Consider the following 20,007-nt stretch of genomic DNA (forward strand, 5'->3'; position numbering starts at 1 on the left):
TCACCTGTTAGTAATTGAGACATGGGTCAAAACCCAGTACCAAACATTCAACAAGTCGCCCAAGTTGAAAAAATTAAATAGTACTTGTTTTATATGAAACCAAGACCGCCTCTGTTTTTACCTAAAGCGGTGTTACTCTATTCTCCATTATCAAATCCAGAGGTACACAAATATATTATTCAATTCAATAAAAAAACGCATATTACCAATTCTTTTCCCCAAAAAAAGAATCATTTGAATAATCCATCCTTTTTTTTCTTTCTAAAACCTTAGTAGGCGTTTGGTCATGCGGTACCATATCACGATATGATATCGTGAGATAAATTAGCGTTTAGATATGCGATTTTACACTGATTCCATCTCATTATTCCATATCATGAGATGTGATTCCATATTCTCCAAAAACCATGATATGAAATTATATGGTAATTTCATATCATAATTTGAGATATTTTAATACAAAAATTGATCCACGAGTTTATATTTTGTTAAAACAATCTCACATTTATATTTACTAACCATTTATTTCATATGTGAATAAAATTTATAATCACATCATTACTTTTTAAAATTTATTATTCTCACCAACATATATTCACTTTAACTCACACCAACCGATTGTTAAAGTGATGAAATATTTATGGTCTATGAGCGTGAAAATATAGTTGCGGATGATATTGACCAACAAATGACTCAAAGTAACAATGTTGGCTCATTTTCTCGGTCACATGATCGAGAAATGCAAGTTCAACGTGAGTAAATTGTCCGTACTATGTGGAAAGATTATATTAAAGACTAGTACACTATAATTTATATTCAATTTTTTTAATCAAATTAAAGTTAGATGAAATAATTACTTAAGTGGAGAACAAATAGTTTTGTAATAATTTATTATGCGATTTATAAATTTTTATTTATTTGATAAGATTGAATAAACAATTGGGGCTATTTTAATAGGTTTTTATGTTTATGAGAAATAATACAACACAAAAATTTTATATCGCATGTCCAAATAAAACTTTAATTTCATCTTATAATTTCATATCATGATACCATATCATGATACTATGTCTCATGGCCAAACGAGCCCTCGGTATACAACTTTCTCAGTGCAAGTGTACACTGTCTAATAGCAGTTTTTTTCTTGCCCACTGTCTTCAAAACCATCACCTTGATGATCATAGACAACTATATATATAAACACCCTTAATCACAATTAACAACCATCGTCAAAATACATAAGGTTAAATCAATTTTCTGCTAAAAATCACCATAATTTTGTTAAGAATTTAGAAATGGAGGGTAACAATGCAATCGGTTCCACGGCTCAGTCAGCTTCAGTTCCAGCGAGTTCGCCGTGTGGAGGTGGAACTTTGGGACGGCACTTGGCTCGGCGGCTTGTACAAATCGGCGTAAAGGACGTGTTTTCGGTTCCCGGCGACTTCAACTTGACGTTGCTGGATCATCTGATTGCCGAGCCGGAGCTGAATTTGATCGGCTGCTGTAACGAACTAAACGCTGGGTACGCCGCCGACGGGTACGCACGTGCGAAAGGGGTGGGAGCATGTGTAGTGACATTCACTGTAGGAGGGCTGAGTGTGCTTAATGCTATTGCTGGGGCATACAGTGAGAATTTGCCTGTGATTTGTATTGTTGGAGGGCCGAATTCGAATGACTATGGTACCAACAGAATTTTGCATCATACTATTGGCCTACCAGATTTTAGCCAGGAACTTAGATGCTTTCAAACTGTTACTTGTTCTCAGGTATTTCCTGTATTTGCTCCTGTACTGCAATTCTGCGCTTTATTTATGACAATTGCTCTTACTTCATTCATCACATGTATTATGTGCGTAATTCTTGATTAGAGAATAACTACTAGTTTAGTTCTTCCACATTGATTTAGGTAATTGCGTTGGACTAAATTGTATGTGTCATTATGTTAATGTATGTTCAACGAAAGTGATCAAGTTGGTATAATGTAACAGGCAGTGGTGAATAACTTGGATGATGCACATGAATTGATTGATACTGCAATTTCAACTGCTCTAAAGGAGAGCAAGCCAGTTTACATTAGCATAGGTTGTAATTTGCCTGGGATCGCTCACCCAACATTTGCTAGAGAACCTGTTCCTTTCTATCTTGCTCCAAAGTATGTTCTTCCCTGTTCCTTTATTTACGTATATTTTCCATTTCCTGAATCCACCATGATTCTTTTAACCATTTTAGTGGAAGGATCTATGGCCACATTAGGCTTTTGTCTTAAGAGGGAAACGCATTTGGAAATTGCAGGGTCAGCAATCAACTAGGATTAGAAGCAGCTGTTGAAGCAGCAGCAGAGTTCTTGAACAAGTCTGTGAAACCGGTTATTGTGGGAGGTCCCAAAGTAAGAGTGGCAAAAGCACAAAAGGCCTTTGTGGAACTTGCTGATGCCTGTGGCTATCCGTTGGCAGTAATGCCATCTGGCAAGGGACTGGTACCAGAGCACCACCCTAGTTTCATTGGGACATACTGGGGAGCAGTGAGTTCTAGTTTTTGTGGGGAGATTGTTGAATCTGCGGATGCTTATGTCTTTGTTGGCCCCATATTCAATGACTACAGCTCTGTTGGATACTCATTGCTGATTAAAAAGGAGAAGTTGATTGTTGTTGAACCTAATCGTGTGACTATTGGAAATGGCCCCTCCTTTGGTTGGGTTTTCATGACTGATTTCTTAAGTGCATTGGCCAAAAAGCTGAAGAAGAATACCACTGCTTTGGAAAATCACCATCGTATTTATGTCCCTCCGGGTGTTGCCTTGAAACGCGAGAAGGATGAACTTCTTCGAGTCAATATACTCTTCAAGCACATTCAGGTATATATGAATTGTGATTAACACAGAACACTTTGTAAAAAAGAATTGAGAATTACATGACACTTGATACAACAGAATAAAAAGAGGAATTCTTACAGTCCCTGCAAGTTTTAATTTGTTCACTTTGCTTTATCCTTCACAGGAAATGCTAAGCGGTAACACTGCAGTGATTGCAGAGACCGGGGACTCATGGTTCAATTGTCAGAAGCTAAATCTTCCTGAAAATTGCGGGTAAGCATGACTCTAACTTTATTCTAAACCCTGCTAATGAGGAGTAGAATCGAAAGTATTAATGGAAGAACAAGACAACTTGACAACATATCAATCTCAATAACAGTTCAGGAAGTCTGATTGTAGCTATATTAAGATAAAGTTCTATTCAAATACTTGCAGGTTTGAATTCCAGATGCAGTATGGATCCATTGGCTGGTCAGTCGGTGCCACTCTCGGTTATGCTCAGGCTGCTAAAGATAAACGTATCATTGCCTGCATCGGTGATGGAAGCTTCCAGGTCAGTTGCTCATATTGGTTGTGAACTTAATGATCATACTCTCAAATGTTCTCATTTTTTGCTGCTCAAGACTCATTAGCATACTTAGGGGTCGTTTGGTTTGAAAATGAGTTATGATGGGATAAGTTATGTTGGGATTAGTTATGATGGGATAAGTTGTGTTGGGATTATTTTTTATTGAGTGTTTGGTTTGTTGTATTCAAAATAATAAATTTTAAGAATAATTTATTTGTTTACAAAAATGTCCTTCATTAATGTAAAAAGTAATATAACAAAAGGGTTGAAAGAGACATTTTTGTCATTTACCTATTTTATCCCGGGATTACTATACCACCCAAAGAGAGGGATAACTTATCCCGGTACTAATTATTAATCCCGGGATAAGTTATCCCGAACTTGTCAACCAAACAACAAAATAAGCGGTACTATAATTTAATCCCGGGACTATTTGGTATTATCCCTCACACCAAACGACCCCTTAGTTTTTCTTAAAGTGAATTATGAGAAACATAATTGAGAAAGCTAAAACTCTTTTTGGCAACATAGGTTACTGCTCAAGATATATCAACCATGATAAGATGTGCACAAAAGAACATTATATTTCTCATCAACAACGGAGGTTATACCATTGAAGTAGAGATTCATGATGGCCCATATAACGTGATTAAGAACTGGGACTACACTGGTCTTGTGAATGCTATCCATAATGGTGAAGGCAAATGTTGGACTGCAAAGGTCAGTATTTATGAACACATTGTAACATTTTCTCCCACTATGCGATTAGAAAATTGTCAATGTGACATGCACCTATACAGAAATTGATGAGATATTTCATTGCAGGTAAAGACGGAGGAGGACCTAACCGAGGCAATAGCAACAGCGACAAGCACACACAAGGACTCCTTGTGTTTCATTGAAGTCTTTGTGCACAAGGATGATACTAGCAAAGAACTTTTGGAATGGGGATCACGTGTTTCTGCAGCTAATTGCCGTCCTCCTAATCCTCAGTAGCGATCTATCTTAGTCCAAAATAAGATACCAGGAAAAGGCTTAAGAATTTTAATGTTTTCCCTTAGTTATAGTTATGTCCTGCTTTTGTATTCTATAACTTAGAAGTGTCATCGTCCATAAAATGTACCAAATGTCTCTATTATCAATAATAATATTGTTGATCACTTTTCATTTCTCACGTGGCTGCAACCTTTTTATGTTCAAATTAGGTAAATATCCCAACCACGCTTGTAAAAAAATTGCCAGAAAATCATACGCTACATTGATGATTTTGGTACATATGCTGGGAACCACTTTATTATAATGGCCCTTGAAATTAAAGTACCTCCTTTTTTTTTTCAACTTTAGAAATTAAGTAGCCACATGAATGATAAGCTGCTTTTCTATCACCCATCAATGCTGAGTGGAAAGACACACATGAAACCCCACGGGGTCACTACATATGTCACAAGTTTAATCGAACATAGATAAAACCTGCTGACACTGTTGCATTGCTTATGGCATATATAACTTTATTCGTAAAGAAAAGATAATTATAGGTAAAACGATAAGAATAGTAATAATGGGCATGCTATAATAGCTTAATCACACTAGCTAACTGTGTAAAAAAAATTAAGTTGTTAATGCATATAACTTAAATCTATTAGTTATATATTATGAATAATAATTAATGATGACATATGAGTCTTTGACCATCTAGAATGACTTCCTCACTTTATGTTACTATATTTCCCTAATTATGTTTTCAAGGCCATATGGATAACGCCTCTCAAGAGCTTCAACCTTTTTGTTCCTTTTACCCCTCGAACCTAAAATTGGAACAAGTGAATGTACTAATTAGGTTTTATGAAAGGGACTTATATAAGAATTGGCATCTAAATGAGACTGACAATTGGGAATTGAATGCATCCAAATGGCAACACAAATTTGATTGAAACAGATCAGTAGGAGGGCAGTACTGTGAGCTGCTTTTAATTGAATGCCTTTGCTGCCAATAGAACTGACAAGTATCAGTAGAGTAGCATTAACAATCTAGACTTTTATGAGTATGACACTTATGATGTACCTAAGTTACAATCACTGCTTCAAGATCCTGTGTACTAACTGAAAATAGCTAAATTTTTGAAAAAACCCAACTTTCTTTTATCCCTTTAATTTGATTCTTTGATTGCTACAACACCAAATATACATGACACCATTTTCGTAATTCGCATCTTGGTCTTTCTTTCATTAATTCAAAGAATCTTCTTCCTCTTGCCCTTGGCTCTCTCTAAACTATTCATCTAGTCGTTTGGTTGGAGGGATTAGGTGGGTTATCCCAATTTAGAATTAGAAATTTAAAATTTGGTTGGAAGTATTAATCAAAATTGGTCTTAGAATTAGGACTATAGTCTAGATTACTTATCTCATATAGTATATAATATGAGATAAGTTATCGTCCTAGATTATAATTTTGGGATATCCCGGTTCCAAACAAAACATACCCTTGCCATGTTTCTTTTTCGTGACCCCCTCCAAATTGAGATTATGAATCTTTTGATGAGGAGCTGATCATCCAATTAAGGAGGCAAAATTACAAGAATAATAATTTTACAGAAACTTAAAAATAATAATAACATAAGAAATTCTGCATTACATCACACTCAACAAAGTTTTCAGCTCCTGAGAGAAGTGAAGAAGATTCTGAAAAGATATGCTAGTCTTGAATCTTGATAATGCAGAGGCAGTGGGTCAAGAAGCAGAAAAAAATGTAGCCTGCTCCTCTTCCCCTTGAATTCTTGAAGCACTAGAAGTTAGTCCTGAGAAACCATCATTGGCAAATCCATATGAAAGGGTCTCAAGTTGTGTGCTTAATGGATCACTCATTAGAGGGAAGAAACTGGACTGAAGGGGTTCCCTGTGAGAAAACACCTGATTTTGACTTAAAACTGATGGGAAATGATTAACTGAAGTGGTGGTTAAGAAACTGCCTTGATGATGATGATTACCAGAGGATAGGATTGTGTCATCCTGTAAAGACTGGAAATTGAGAAAATGCCCATGTGGGTAGCTCTGTAACTCACTTAAAAATGGAATCTTGAAACCATCAGATGATGAAAACAAGTTAAAATTCTGAATTGGGATGTCATAATTCACCTCTTGCTGGTTGTCTTGAACTCCATATTCAGAATTTTGAACACCTCTGTTTTCTTGGCTAAATCTTGGACTCTGTTCTTGATCAAATGAATACTGCATTTTTTTGGGATTAAGTTTAGTACAGTGAAAATTATTAGGGAACTCACCAAGAGCATCAATTGCAGCTTTAGCTTCTTTAATCAGCCAATCAATAGCCTTACTTGGACGGTCATAGCCAAGCCTATCTTGCACATCATAGAACTGAATTGCAGTGTTTGGTGAAAGCCTAACTCGTCGATCCTTCGGACCTTTTGCAGTTGATACCTTACTGTGCCTGTCTTTCCTTCCTGTGGCTCGAATAATTCGGCCTCCATGGCCTTCTATAACATCTGTTTTAGCTCTCTTTGGCTTCATTATTCTTGTCCCTTTGTTCAATTCTTGTTCACGTACTGTGAAATTAGCCCATTTTGCTGGCTTTTTGCAGAGTGACTGTGGCATCTGCTGGTTTTGGTAGTGATTTTGAAGGTTTCTAATGCCGTTTTCTTGAAAAACTTCCTCTTCCTCCTCCTCTTCTTCTTCTGATCCATCTTCTTCATCTGATACTTGAAACTGATGATTCATTGGAGGATTCAGATTGGAAGTAATCTATCTCCACCTTCCTCTCTTCCACCTTTTATCTTTTTAGTGTTGGCACTTGGCAAATGGCAAATGGAAATGGCAGCTTTAATAATAAAGTCACTGTGACTTTGGGCCCTTAAAGAATAGCTTTACATAAGATAATTGTAAGGTTGTATGTTGTAACCAGTAAGTACTAAGTCCAAAAGGATTCATGCAAAATATCATGGAAATTTAACAGGCTTTCGGTGCGGATCGGAATTAGTAGAGTCCAAAATAGGTACCAGAAATCCGGTAGGAAACAAAAAAAATTGTAAAGAGTGAGCAAAAGCAAGTACAAATACACAAGTATAGTAGAGCATATAGGACTTTCAGGTGTGTGCCCCAGTTTGGTTAAATTTATGTCCCCATCATATATGCAGATAAATTATACATAACAACAAAAATATTGAGTAAGTGAAAATGAAGAGAGACCATTTTACCTTCATGCATGTACCTAAAGGAAAAAAAGATAACACTAGTACATTTGGTACATTCCTCACTCATAATTAAACAAGAGACTTTAACTTAAAAAGAGTTTGAAATTAATTGGGTGAAGACCAAAGTAATGTTTATCTGTTTGTATATAAAGGTTGCACCTTTAGTAAAAACATTCACTATTATTTACCCTTCATCATTTACAACATCCCCTATTTGGCTATTTTTATCGTGTAAAATAACATTAGTGTGTGTCGATTTCAATATGATTATTGTTCTAACGTGTCAGTTTAATAGAATTCACAATATTCTGTCTAGAACTTACGTATGTAAAAAATATTGCAAAAATCACACTCTCAACTCAGAGATCGCTTTATCTGAATATGAATATACCATCCTCCAATTCGGATTTTAAAAAAGAAAGATTGAAGGAATCCTTCTTAACAAGTTTACAACTATACCTATTCTTTAATTTCCTGTCTTGTGCCTACCTTAACCCTCTCACCCTAAATAATTGATTGTCCAATGTCCCAGCAAGGTAAAAAGCCAACTCATTTACTCTTTGAAATTCACATCGATCTCACTTTTTTTATGACATCCACACATCCCCTCAGTACAAATAGTTATTACCACTGTTGTTAAGTTACTTTATCAACCTGCTCCATCGCCAGAAAATACTGGACTGAAATTAATTAATTACCAAGATTAAAGCATCCCTTGTTTACAGTAGTAAATTCATGAGAGTAGGTTACTGAAATTCTGAAAAATGAATGTGACCCTCTACCCCCGCTTTATTTCTTGAGGTTTTGCATGTTGTGGCAAAGTCAGATTTTTTTTTAAAAAAAATAGTTGAAGAGTATTACAATTAGGAATTAAACCTATTTTATAAAGTTATTTTTTGTACCCTTCACCACTTTACATAAAGTTTCTTCTTGTGCATGAAAATTTTCTTTTATTTATATAATATGTGCAGTATACTTTAAACCTCCTTTGTACTAATATCGTAGTTAGAAAAATGTAAAAATTAGGCAAATGACATAGTATAAGAAAGAAATTACTTTCTTTCCCTACTTTTTCATTAATTACCAAAAATCCTTTTTTTTAGTGTTTTTCGGATACATAATATAGCAGTGTGGATACTTAATATAGCAGCGCGGATACTTTAATTAATAACGGACGGATACTTAAATTATTAAGTTGTTAGCAGCACGAATACTTAATTAACGGACGGATGCATAATATAGTAGCGCGGATACTTTAATTAATAGCGAGAGGATACTTAAATTATTAAGTTGTTAGCAGCACATATACTTAATTAACGGGCGGATGCATATATAATATAGCAGCGCAGATACTTTAATTAATAACGGGCGGATACTTAAACTAATAAAGTATCCGATTAAGTTGAATTGGGGGAAAATAAGGAATTTTTATATTTTAGTAAAAGAGTAGGGAAATATTGAGAATATATAAAGAAGTGTTGTGTATTTAAGTAATTTTTCCTAGAAAAATACGCAAGTACTATGGGCCTATTGCTTCAATTCAATTTGTACAATGGTTCTGGTCTATTATTCAGGGTTGTGGTGTACTGCTCTATGACTTTACTTTATATCCCTAATTAGATAGTACTTTCTCCGCAAGAATGACATATTTTCTTCGTTAGTCTGTTTAAAAATCAATGATTTTTATACTTGACAAAACTTTAATTTAGGACATCAATCATTTCCATGTGTTCAAGACCATAAAATTAAAGAACATTTTGATGCATCTGATATAACTTTAATTTAAAATCATAATATTCATAAAATTGAAAAATCTTTTATTTTTTTTTATAGATTTTATATCAAGTTAAACTAGATCATTTTTTTTAAAAAAAAACAAAGGAAGTAGGTGGTCGACCCGTTTAGTTTGAGGGCCCTCCTGGGCTCCAGGAACAAGAAAAAATTGCATGCGTGCATGTGCATGGTCTTTTCTTATCAACTGTAGTACTGTATATTATATCACGTGAATCCCTTCAGATCCTCCCTTTTCATGCTCTAATTTTATCATTCACTACTCTACCATGTGATGAATACCTTTTTGTTCTTTTTCTTTTTAAAGAGTTTGATTTTTTATACTGTCACTCAAATAATAATTATTATCTTAAATTTTTATTTTTTTTATTGAAGATAATTGAATCAAGAAGATATGTGTTTTTATAAGATAATAGAATAACTATTAATGGAGTGATTACCAAAAATTCAAACGTATTTTAAGTTGAGGCCTAGTCTTATATATAGCGTGTATGTATAATGATTGATAACCTATGTATTTTTTGTAAAAGAAATAACTGAATAGGGTACCACTAACCCCTTGTTACGTTGGTTGATTAAACCTGATATAAAAAAAAATAAAAATGGTTAAATGCCACCGGCTTCCTGGAAAAAAATATTTGTAATATTGACATGCAAACTGTTGAAGAAGGACTTACAGACTACATCGGTGGTTAATGAGATGAGTGAACTCCTTATAAAACTTGGACAAGTCTTCTCTCTTTGAGTTAGCTTAAAAAAATAAGGGAAAAAGGACAAATATACCTCTGAACTATCGTAAATGGTATGCAGATACCCTTCATCATACTTTTGGGACATTGGTGCCTCTGTCGTTTAAAAACTAGAACATATATATATACCCTTTATATTAACGGACATACACATGTCATAATCTTATCCATCGACCCGACGGATAAGATTGCACCACGTGTCCTTATTTAGTCTTCCGCCCTTAGAGTGAAGGGTATATATGCTCTAGCTTTTGGACGGCAGGAGCACTAATGTCCCAAAAGTATGATAGAGGTATATGCATACCATTTATGATAGTTCGGGAGTAATGTCTTTTTTCCCAAAAAATAATTATAAGGCTAGTAGGGCTAAAGCACGCGACCTTAAGAAATTTTTGCAATCCCTTTATCATCAGACTAAACCTTTAACTTGTGTTAATAGGTGTCAATACTTGTTTATATTTTTATTAAATTAAAATTTAACCTTTATGTAATTTTTCGGCGACTGTGTATTGGTTCGATGCTCCTTGAGCAAGGGTGGCTCCCCACCTGGTGCTACTCGCGTTTCATGTTTCATAAGAATACAAAGAAGTACTAATTTGGAGCTTTGAAAATACGAAGAATTTTCCCTATGAGAAGAAATTAAAGAAGAAAAACTATCTAAATTGTCGGTACGAAGACAAAGTGTAGCCATACAATTAATCTGTAATCGTCATATAAAAATGCTACTTAGCTTAATTAGTCACAAATTACGCTTTTATAGATTTAGTTTTCTCTAATCTAATCCACTATTTCCTAAATAATTCATTTGTTACGGCCAATAAATAACTCTAGTCAGCCTATAAGCTGAAAAGGGTCTAAATAAAACTAAAACAAAATGCTGCATAATTCACTTCAATTAGTTGAGTATTCATTAAGATATTTTATGTAGCTGTTATGTCTAATACTGCCCCTATTCCTTTTATTAAGGAGTATTTAGTTATTTTTATCTACTTTTTCCCCTCCACCACGTGATCTATATACATCTATGACTCAAAATGGTCAAATCAATAAATGATAATGTTTTTGATACACACACTTATCACTTAATTTTGGTTAAGAATAATTTTTCACTGTTAAAATTAAATTGTTTGATTTAGTGCATAAATAATCATCAGTAAAATATATATGTAATAACTTTCTCTGCATTAACTTTAAGCCAAACTATATAGTATATATTTATAGACGGAATGACCTGGGCCCCTATACTTGGCACCATTTGTCACATGGACCCTTCTACTCACGACTTTGCCAATTGAATTCTCGAACCCACTGAAACACAATATTTTAAACCCATTCTAACCGTTGACCAAGTGTACGTGGCAACTTAATAGTTGAACTGGAACAAACACGTGCTTTCACGCGTTAAAGGAGCATAGACATAAAATTTTAGACTAAAAACAATTATAAGAAAAAGAAAAAAATGAATAAAAAGAAAATAAATAAATAATAAATATAAAGTTTGTCATTTTTTTTGTTTTTTCTCCCAATTTCTTTTCTTTGTCTACCCACTTGTTCTTCACCCCACCCGTTCTTCCCCAACCCAATTCCCATTTCTCTCACTTTCAGAAATCCTTTTCAGAGGTAATTGCTTCAACGTTTGTGAGATTAAATTATACGGAGAGAAGCTATTGGAGAAACGGGGAGCCGGGGAGGGGTAATTTTTAGGTGGTGAAGTGACAAAGATTCGATGATTTTGGAGAGTAAAGAGTGATTGTTGTAAGTCTTTGTGAAATTAGATGAAGTGTGTTGTGTAAAATTATATAAAGATGTTAAAACATATTAAGATATTTTAATGTGGTTCGTATTAGAGAAGTAGTGTGGTTTGTCCACAATAATGGAGGAAACGGATTCACGGTGGTTCAAGTGGGGGACGGAGACGTTGGTCAAAAAAATATGACAAAATTATAAATGATGAAAATTTGGAGAAGAACGGTGGTTTATAATTATTTAAGGTAGTGTTTAAGGTAAGGATGCAAGATTGCAATGATGTTTCTGTTGTATAAAATGGAGGAGAGTAGTCAAAGATAGGGGCAGTGAAGGAGAAACATAATGAAAAAGAAGAAGAAATTATTTTCTTAAAATAAAGTAAAAATAAATGATGTGTCATTAAAAATGTGGATGATGACATGTTATTTTTACTGTGTGTTTGAAGTGCACGCGAAGCCAAAAGGGTTTAAAATGTTGAGTTTCAGTGAGTTCGAGGATTCAGTTGGCAAAGTCGTAAGTAGAAGGATCCATGTGACGAACGGAGCCAAGTACATGAGTTATCATATATAAACTATAGTAGTGTCATATAAAAAGTGTCTCCGTGCCTGTGCTATTAGGGGAAAAACGACAGAAAATAAAAGGAAACAAGGGAAATAATTAATTCTCATATTTAAGTTGCTTCATATCTTTTTAGGCATGCATATAAAGGTTAACTAGATGAATTAGAAACAGAATTCAGAACCCACGCCGTATTTCTGTTGCTTCATTTTATCTTTTTAGGCATGCATTTTCTTTTGAATTTTCAAGTATTTATAAGGTCCGGCCCATTACTTTTTCATCATCTTTTACATGTATTTAATGTCCATAAAGTGAAAAACTGTTGAGTCCGACATCAAAATGGATACTTTCTAGACACAATGGACTTTGTGTACAAAAAAGTGTCCGTTTTGATGCCGAACTGCAAATTAGATGGCAGAAGAGTACATTTGAGTTTCCGTTCCTTATTGAACCTATGTCTCTCAGGTTATAACAATACCATCAAATAAAGCAGGCAGGGTATGCAGAGTTTATTGCTATATGGTACTCATTAAATTAAACGATAAATAGATAAGAGGAACAGAATGTTCTGAGCACGCCAAGGTATAATATAAATTCTCTTGAATGAGATGTGATATCTATACACATGTTAACCTATGAATAACTTATCGTCTCAGATAAACATATGAAGAGAAGAATTTGAAAAAATAAAGAACACGATGGCAAACTCTCAGTTCGGTGATTATAACAAAGTTTTTTTTTTGTTTTTACCTCCATCATCAACAATATGCATAACCCGAAATGTCTATGCTTCAACGTCTTATATTTTCAGTTAGCTTCGATTACCACCTCTTGTTTTTCAGTGCTGACCTCCTTAACTTTGCTGCTCACCTTTTGTCCTGCTACTTCATTGGACTTTTTAGCGCCTTTCCCATTGAGAGAAGTTAATATAACAGAAACTGGTGTTTTCTTTATCGGGCTTGTAGTACTTTTAGTGTTCTTGCTTGCTTTATCGTTGACTTTCTTTGGACTTGCATGAACAAGAACTCGGCTTTCCCATGGTCGAGCAGCAACCCAGCGATCCTTCCAGCTCCAGCCCCAATTAGCTTTGCTCATTTCATTATTTCCAGATCCAAAAACTGGGTTGGAATTGGCCCTCCACTGTAACATAATATTTCAGTAGGAACTCTTGTTCTGAAATTGCGCTGTAAAAAGGCTAAACATTGTCATTCAGTTTAATACCTGATGAGAAAAGGCATAGGCCATAGCTCGTTCCCGTTTAATAGCTGCTTCTTCTCTCTGGTGAATCCTTGTTAGAATAACTTCCATTGTTTCAGGGCCACCACTCCATTCTATCTGTCAACCGTTCACTCATGTTAGAGAGAAATAATATAGCTAGGTAGGACACAAAATTGCACCATGGCCAAGATTAGGCAAACACAACTAGAGAAACCATCTAAATATGGGTTTGTGCAGGTTTGTAGTTTGGCTTCTACTTTCTACTTTCTGCTCGAGAGAACAACAACTACTACTACGCCTTAGTCCCAAATAGAGCATCATTCGTAATCTTTGTCAAGTGAGAAGGCATCATAAGACAAAGAAACTGGCATGAGCTCCTATGACTGGAATGCAAAAAGGATAAACGTAATGCAGTTTAAGCGTGGAGTTTGTCGAAAGTACTAGCACGAGTAGTTTATAGCTTGATTTCTGTTAAAGCAAAGGCATAAGATTATGAGGGTTTGGTATCATGAATTCTACTCATATGAAAGAAAATGCTGCAAACTGGAGCTTTCATTTTGATACAGTGAGTTTGGATATCTGAATTCTATTAACGAAATTCCACGCATTCCTTCTAATAGTAGAAATTTATTTTTATCTATCTTGCCACCAAAGAGGAATCTTCTCTAGTGGATCATTTATTTAAAATGGAAATAAATGAAGTTTTAAGCCTCAAACTTTTGGATTAAAAAAAAAAACATAGGGTTAACAGAAATGATAATTTAGTTGAATGATCAAGGCAAGAAAATCTCTTGATAGCAGAAAGAGAAAGCAAATACTGATTTGAAAGCTTCAAAGACTGGGGAGAAAAACTAGTAGGATAACAATTAGTGGGCATAAGAATGTCTCCAACTAACCTCTATATTTTGAAGCTTTGTCTCTAGCTTCACTTGATTCTCGTGCTTCTTCCGCTTAAGATGCCCTTCCATCACCATGTGGACACGACGAGCTCTTATCTCATTTTGCATGGTGTTCCATGAACCGATATAGTTCAAAGCTGATGAAGCTTGTTTTTTCACTGAAGGACGTTGTGTCAGGGACTGTAACCTTGTATTTCCTTTCAATCGACGTAATGTTTTCCTAGCCTGCAAACAGAGAAAACTCTATTCAACCTAAAGAAAAGAGTCGAAGCACTTTCTTTGAAACGCTCATCTGACATCATCAGTTCCCTTTTTACTAAATATATATCAATAAGCCACACTGGAAGGATACAGGAATTTTCAGTTCAATTAATATTAAAGGATTTCACAAGTTAAAGGAGTGATCTAACAATTGCAGTGGCATTGCAGAAAAGATACTGAAACCATTATGCTGGATACGATCCCTCTCCTTTTTCTGGGTAACTGCAATCCTGCTTCATAGCATTATACAAATGATTTGATGGGAAATGTTTGCTAATCATCTTCTGTCACAATTATAACAAAAGATAGCCTTTTTCCATGCCATGAAATAAGACACCAGTAAATTTACCAGAATTTTCCAAAGTAAAGATAAATTGCGTGTGAGCATTGAACAATTAGGATGTTTCAGATAGATAAAAAATGATAAAATGCTATGTGCTTCTTCAATTGGTTAGTGTCCTAAATTTGGGAGTGTATGTCTGACAATGAGGACAGTAGACAACACAGAAGGTTTATATCACTGCAATATCTGAGTCTCAAGAGAAGTTATCAGAAGAAAAAGTCACTCAAGAAATATTTAGTCGCGACAAGAATAAATCTCAAAAACAACTATCTTAGAATAAATCATTAGAAATAATAGTTGAATAATATGCTTTTACCACATAAGCGCGGACTGCTGTCTGAATCTTAATAGCTGCTCTGTCCTCAATAGGCATTCCCAGTTCCCTCTGATTCTTGATCAAGGCACCATTTGTTATTTTAGAAGGCTCTTTCTGCAGGGGATTATCCCCTTTGCATCCATTAGACTTTTTGTTTGCTGATGTTCCCTGTCTCAAACTAAAAATATGAATCCAGTTGATCTTATAAAGTACTGGTGATTCCGAAACTTATAATAAAAATATGGAAGGAATGGGTTGTCATGGACTAATGAGACAAATATGACAGCTTACCTTTATTTTTTTCGATCTCCCATCCTTAGCTTTTCTCATACCGATTACATTCTTCAGCCAGTCTGCAGAACCCATTGCAGGTGCTTGTTATATATATCTTACTCAGCTGCAGCTCACAACAAATGGAACATGGAACGGTATTAGTTTTGAAAATATCCAGATTGAATGTTAATAATTTTACATATGCCAAGCTCTTCTATTCATTTGCATCATTGGGTGAAATGTGTAGTGGATATTTCAAATGGTTGCATTATCCATGAAAATGTTCTTTCAACTGATCAAATTGACAACAAGAAGCCGTTTTACCCCAAAAAAAAGGATAAGAGGAGAAGTCTAATTGTTGGAAATTTCACACTGTCTAACAGATGATTAAATTAATTTTATTGGATTTCTGTTACCTTCAAAGACTTGATGAGTCTTTTAAATGTATCTGAGTTACTTTACAGGCAGCACCAAATTCTTAATCGTTTTCCCGTGTTAGCTTCAGATTTCTCACTGGTGGTCTGCAGGGAGGTGAGAAACTTTGGTTGGCTACAACTCTATAGAAGGGCAATGTGTGATCATTTCAGTCCATTATATTTGTGAATACATTACTTTTAATCTTTAGGTGAACTACAACTACCTAAGGTAAGTATCCGGGTTAAACTCTGACAAGATTAGGTGATGTTACCATAACAAATGCTTACCAATACTCAAGGCACTATTGAACTGCAAGTGGAATAACTAAATACAGATAGTCAGAAAATGAGAATGAAATAATGGTGCCCTGGGCCAAAAAAGCAATTCCCATATACTCACATACGCATTCAAACGACTTGTTAAAAGAAGTTCACACAGCCTAGCCGCTTGATTACATCAAGAATTACTTATTATTACAAAAAAAAAAAAAAAAAACTTCATCTAAACAAAGAAATAAACAGTTCTCTTAGAATTTCCAATTGATATACATTTTCATTTACGGATCATTTATCAAGCCACCAATTAATAACCTCACACCTTCCCCCCATCACCAGAAAATTATCTACATATTTTACCACTGAAACATTAGGTAGTGCTTAATAAAGCTCTTATGTAAACAACTAGTTTGGATCTCCTTGTGCTAGTTATTATGAAGCATAATTGCATGACCCAAAAGATTAACCCTGACAACCTATCACAATTTCTGACCATGCACAACTTTTTCAATGAACAAAATGCCGCGTCAGTTAACACCCTAAGCACACGAGCTTCGGTCAAACTGCTATTACTGTAAAGATCCACTATACTGGCTTACACCTGCTTGGTGTAGTCAGAATAAGAATGAACTTGCAAAGCCATTTACTTTAAATTAGTCATTCTATATAGTCAATTATGAATGAAGAGCAACAGGAAGTCACCTAGAGAAGTTGAAACAATTCAAATACACATAGCTTATTACCTATTCATGATCTAGGTATGGATACAACTGATCTATAATTCATCCATTTATTTTATAGTAGTGTACAAGAAAAAAGCTCAATAATTTACCAACAACAACATATGAAAGAGAGTACGCAGAGAGGTTGTTTCCAAAAGACCCTCGACTCAATAATTTACAAAAATCATCTTAATTTTCAATTTGGACTCTCAATCTACAAGTCCGGGTCATCTCCTAATTTGACTTTTAGTACCAAATTGTAAAATCTTTAAACACATTCACTCACAGAAACAATATGAATGAACCAATAATCAATCAAGATGACATCTTTTGATTGCTTTTTCCCAATAAGCAGACAGAATCTAATATCTTTCTGAAATTTCAAGAAAATAAATAGCACCCATAATCATTTTTCCACCATAGACTAAGAAGAACAAATAAAAATGTAAACTTGAAAGAGTAAACAAAAATTGTGGCTACAAGAAAGCATACCAGAGAAAAAACCCTTCACTTGTACGCTGTTTCTAGCAAATGGGTATTTCCAAAATGCAAAGTAAAAACAGAATAAAAAGAGGAAAAACAAGTGATGATAGAGTAGTGATGGCAGTGGGGAAAAAATAGGATGAGTAGAAGAGAAGAAATACTTGAGAAAGATGACATCAAAAGAAATAAAAAAAACAAAAGGTTGGTACAATTTGATTGTTTTTGTGTGGAATATTGATATTTTGGCATGGCCCCATAACACAAAGTAGTTGAGTATATTTTCTAAAAGAAGTTGAATCAGATGTACATTTGTTGGATTAAAAAGGAGCAATAAATGATACTCTGTTTAAAATTGGATTAGAATAATGGGGCTGTCTGTTCTAAATCAAAGGAATCCCAATCAAGATTATTTGTTCTTTAGTCAATAAACTGCTGCTGTAGGGACAGCACAACAACCATAGTCTTCATCCTTATTTGCACTAAAATATAGGCAATCGTTTATGGCATAGTTTGTCTGGCATTCTTTAAAGAGAAAAAATAAACTCCAAACTGGCATAGAAGGTGACTTTATTTCACAATACTCGAAGTTTTGAATTAAGGAAAATAGCTACTTACCACACCATAACCAGACTCAGACCTATATATGTATTTAAGAAATTTACTAAATATATATAAATAATGTAGTAACATTAATCATTATGATGTTAACTTGAGATCATTGTAGAAATACATAAACTTTAATTCTGAATCTGGCTTTAACCAGAACTTTTAGTGATTGATATATATCCTTATAAACAATTTTTATTAGGAAAATTACTCGTTTTTTTTACAAATAGTGTTTGTTTGAGCCAATGAAAGTACATAATTCACTTCTAATTATTTATTTTTTGGCTCAAACAAACATTTTATTTTTCAAAAACTCAATAACTAAGTGTGCAGACTCCAACAATTCAAATGCCACCTTAATTTAAAAAGAATAAAAAAGCTTACGCTGTTGTTTTACTTGTTTGTCTTCCTTCTTTTTCATGGCACAATGATTGAGGGTATGATAAAAAAAAGTGTAATGCTAAATGATCAGAAAATTTGGTCAGAATTTGACTAGAAATTTAAAAAAATTATAATATCTTTTTTATTTAAAAATAATCTGATCTATTTTTTATTTTTTAGTTAAAAGGTATTAAAGTTAAAAGGGTAAAAATATTTTAAAAGGTAAAATAATATAGGTAAAATTCCATTCTGGCCAAAAGGATTTTTCCGTCAAAAAAATATTACTACTCCCTCGTCTACTATTGTTTATCAGGATAAATCATGCACAACCCTAAAGAAAAATTTAATATAAGGTGCAATTTGACTAATATAACCCTACTATCAATCATTATTAAAATGGTTTATACTTTTTGAAAACTGTAAAAACAATTTTTTTTTACATTAAAGTAGTCTTGTAACTTTATAATGACTACTTTTTGAAATCATTAGTTATGTAATTATTAAGGGTAGAATTGGAAAAAAGTGACTAATGGTTTTTTGATTGTTTAAATTGACAATTAAGTTTGGACAACTATTTTTAGTATACTTGACAAACATTTGTGGACGGAGGGGGTAATAATTATGCCAACTTAAGAATGAAGAATCCTCTTTTGAATTTGAATCTTGCCTAATGTGATAGACTAGTCTTTTCTTTATCCTTCCTTTACTACATATAGTAAGGTCAAGATGGAAATTTTTTATTAAGAAAAGAAAATACATAGGACAAATACTTTTAGAAAATGTAGGTATGCGTTATGTCTTTTGCATGTATTATTGTGGTCCCAATTATCATTAAAGTTTATAATCTAATCCCAAAGCGTGAAAAGAATCAATGAATTATCAACCAAGCACATAATCATCTTTACATAATCTTCATTTATGTTGATATTATGGGTTAGTTGTTGAATAATTAAGGTGATCATTGTTTAGTATAGTTGAGTTGTCTAATAATGTAATTGTGAGGTACGGAAAAAAAAATTATAGAGGAAAATAATAATAGATATTGATGTTAGGTGCATTGGGCCCTAAAAGAAATAAGTGTGGAGATTCGAATCAAAGGTCCTTCTAGATTAATGTTCCGGAGCTAACGGAACAATGGAAAAAAGGTTGGGGAAGAGAGCCAAGGGGATGATGAAGTTGGTCCCGGCGGGGCTCGAACCCGCGACCTTCGGCTCATAAGACCAACGCTCTAACCAACTGAGCTACGGGACCATGCTGATAGTATAATACCTTTTATTTTAATAAAGAGTAAAACCTCTGTGTTTGAACCCTAGGCATTTTGTAGAACTTGCGTTGGTTTTTTTACTTGCAATAAGTCTGGTAAGAAAGTTGTCGTGCTTATTCA

The 20,007-nt window shown here is 34.1% G+C and overlaps 3 protein-coding genes and 1 non-coding gene across 4 annotated transcripts; 1 reads left to right on the plus strand and 3 right to left on the minus strand.

The window, feature by feature from the left end:
• Positions 1-1,108: 1,108 nt before the first annotated feature.
• Positions 1,109-4,558, plus strand: LOC125835323 (pyruvate decarboxylase 1). The gene is made up of 7 exons (XM_049514447.1): positions 1,109-1,766; positions 1,989-2,152; positions 2,293-2,854; positions 2,997-3,085; positions 3,248-3,365; positions 3,912-4,100; positions 4,206-4,558. The coding sequence occupies exons 1-7, from the start codon at positions 1,296-1,298 to the stop codon at positions 4,374-4,376; spliced, it is 1,764 nt and encodes a 587-aa protein (XP_049370404.1). The 5' UTR covers positions 1,109-1,295; the 3' UTR covers positions 4,377-4,558.
• Positions 4,559-5,910: 1,352 nt separating this feature from the next.
• LOC125835249 (transcription factor TCP4-like) lies at positions 5,911-7,207 on the minus strand. The gene has a single exon (XM_049514377.1). It carries the CDS (start codon positions 7,110-7,112, stop codon positions 6,108-6,110), a length of 1,005 nt encoding a protein of 334 aa, XP_049370334.1. The 5' UTR covers positions 7,113-7,207; the 3' UTR covers positions 5,911-6,107.
• Positions 7,208-13,182: 5,975 nt separating this feature from the next.
• LOC125835257 (protein IQ-DOMAIN 9-like) lies at positions 13,183-15,897 on the minus strand. The gene is made up of 5 exons (XM_049514387.1): positions 15,758-15,897; positions 15,467-15,634; positions 14,544-14,771; positions 13,651-13,764; positions 13,183-13,569 (listed from the first exon to the last, which is right to left on the minus strand). Exons 1-5 carry the CDS (start codon positions 15,830-15,832, stop codon positions 13,237-13,239), a joined length of 918 nt encoding a protein of 305 aa, XP_049370344.1. The 5' UTR covers positions 15,833-15,897; the 3' UTR covers positions 13,183-13,236.
• A 3,903-nt stretch (positions 15,898-19,800) lies between these two features.
• On the minus strand, positions 19,801-19,874 carry TRNAI-UAU (transfer RNA isoleucine (anticodon UAU)). The gene has a single exon. It is a non-coding gene; the product is annotated as a tRNA-Ile (tRNA).
• Positions 19,875-20,007: the final 133 nt, after the last annotated feature.

Source organism: Solanum verrucosum, unplaced genomic scaffold (genome assembly GCF_900185275.1).
Source record: "Solanum verrucosum unplaced genomic scaffold, falcon-dt-bn FXZP01001278.1, whole genome shotgun sequence".
Classification (NCBI taxonomy): Eukaryota; Viridiplantae; Streptophyta; class Magnoliopsida; order Solanales; family Solanaceae; genus Solanum; species Solanum verrucosum.

What these genes read in the sequence shown, in the direction of transcription:
- LOC125835257 (XM_049514387.1), bottom strand. Translation starts at nt 15,832, where the DNA reads ATGGGTTCTGCAGACTGGCTGAAGAATGTAATCGGTATGAGAAAAGCT. An exon ending in GGAGATCGAAAAAAATAAAG is followed by an intron (nt 15,635 to 15,757) that starts GTAAGCTGTCAT and finishes AGTTTGAGACAG; the next exon opens with GGAACATCAGCAAACAAAAA. An exon ending in CCTATGCCTTTTCTCATCAG is followed by an intron (nt 13,570 to 13,650) that starts GTATTAAACTGA and finishes ATTATGTTACAG; the next exon opens with TGGAGGGCCAATTCCAACCC.
- LOC125835249 (XM_049514377.1), bottom strand. Translation starts at nt 7,112, where the DNA reads ATGAATCATCAGTTTCAAGTATCAGATGAAGAAGATGGATCAGAAGAA.
- LOC125835323 (XM_049514447.1), top strand. Translation starts at nt 1,296, where the DNA reads ATGGAGGGTAACAATGCAATCGGTTCCACGGCTCAGTCAGCTTCAGTT. An exon ending in AAACTGTTACTTGTTCTCAG is followed by an intron (nt 1,767 to 1,988) that starts GTATTTCCTGTA and finishes ATAATGTAACAG; the next exon opens with GCAGTGGTGAATAACTTGGA. An exon ending in CCTTTCTATCTTGCTCCAAA is followed by an intron (nt 2,153 to 2,292) that starts GTATGTTCTTCC and finishes TGGAAATTGCAG; the next exon opens with GGTCAGCAATCAACTAGGAT.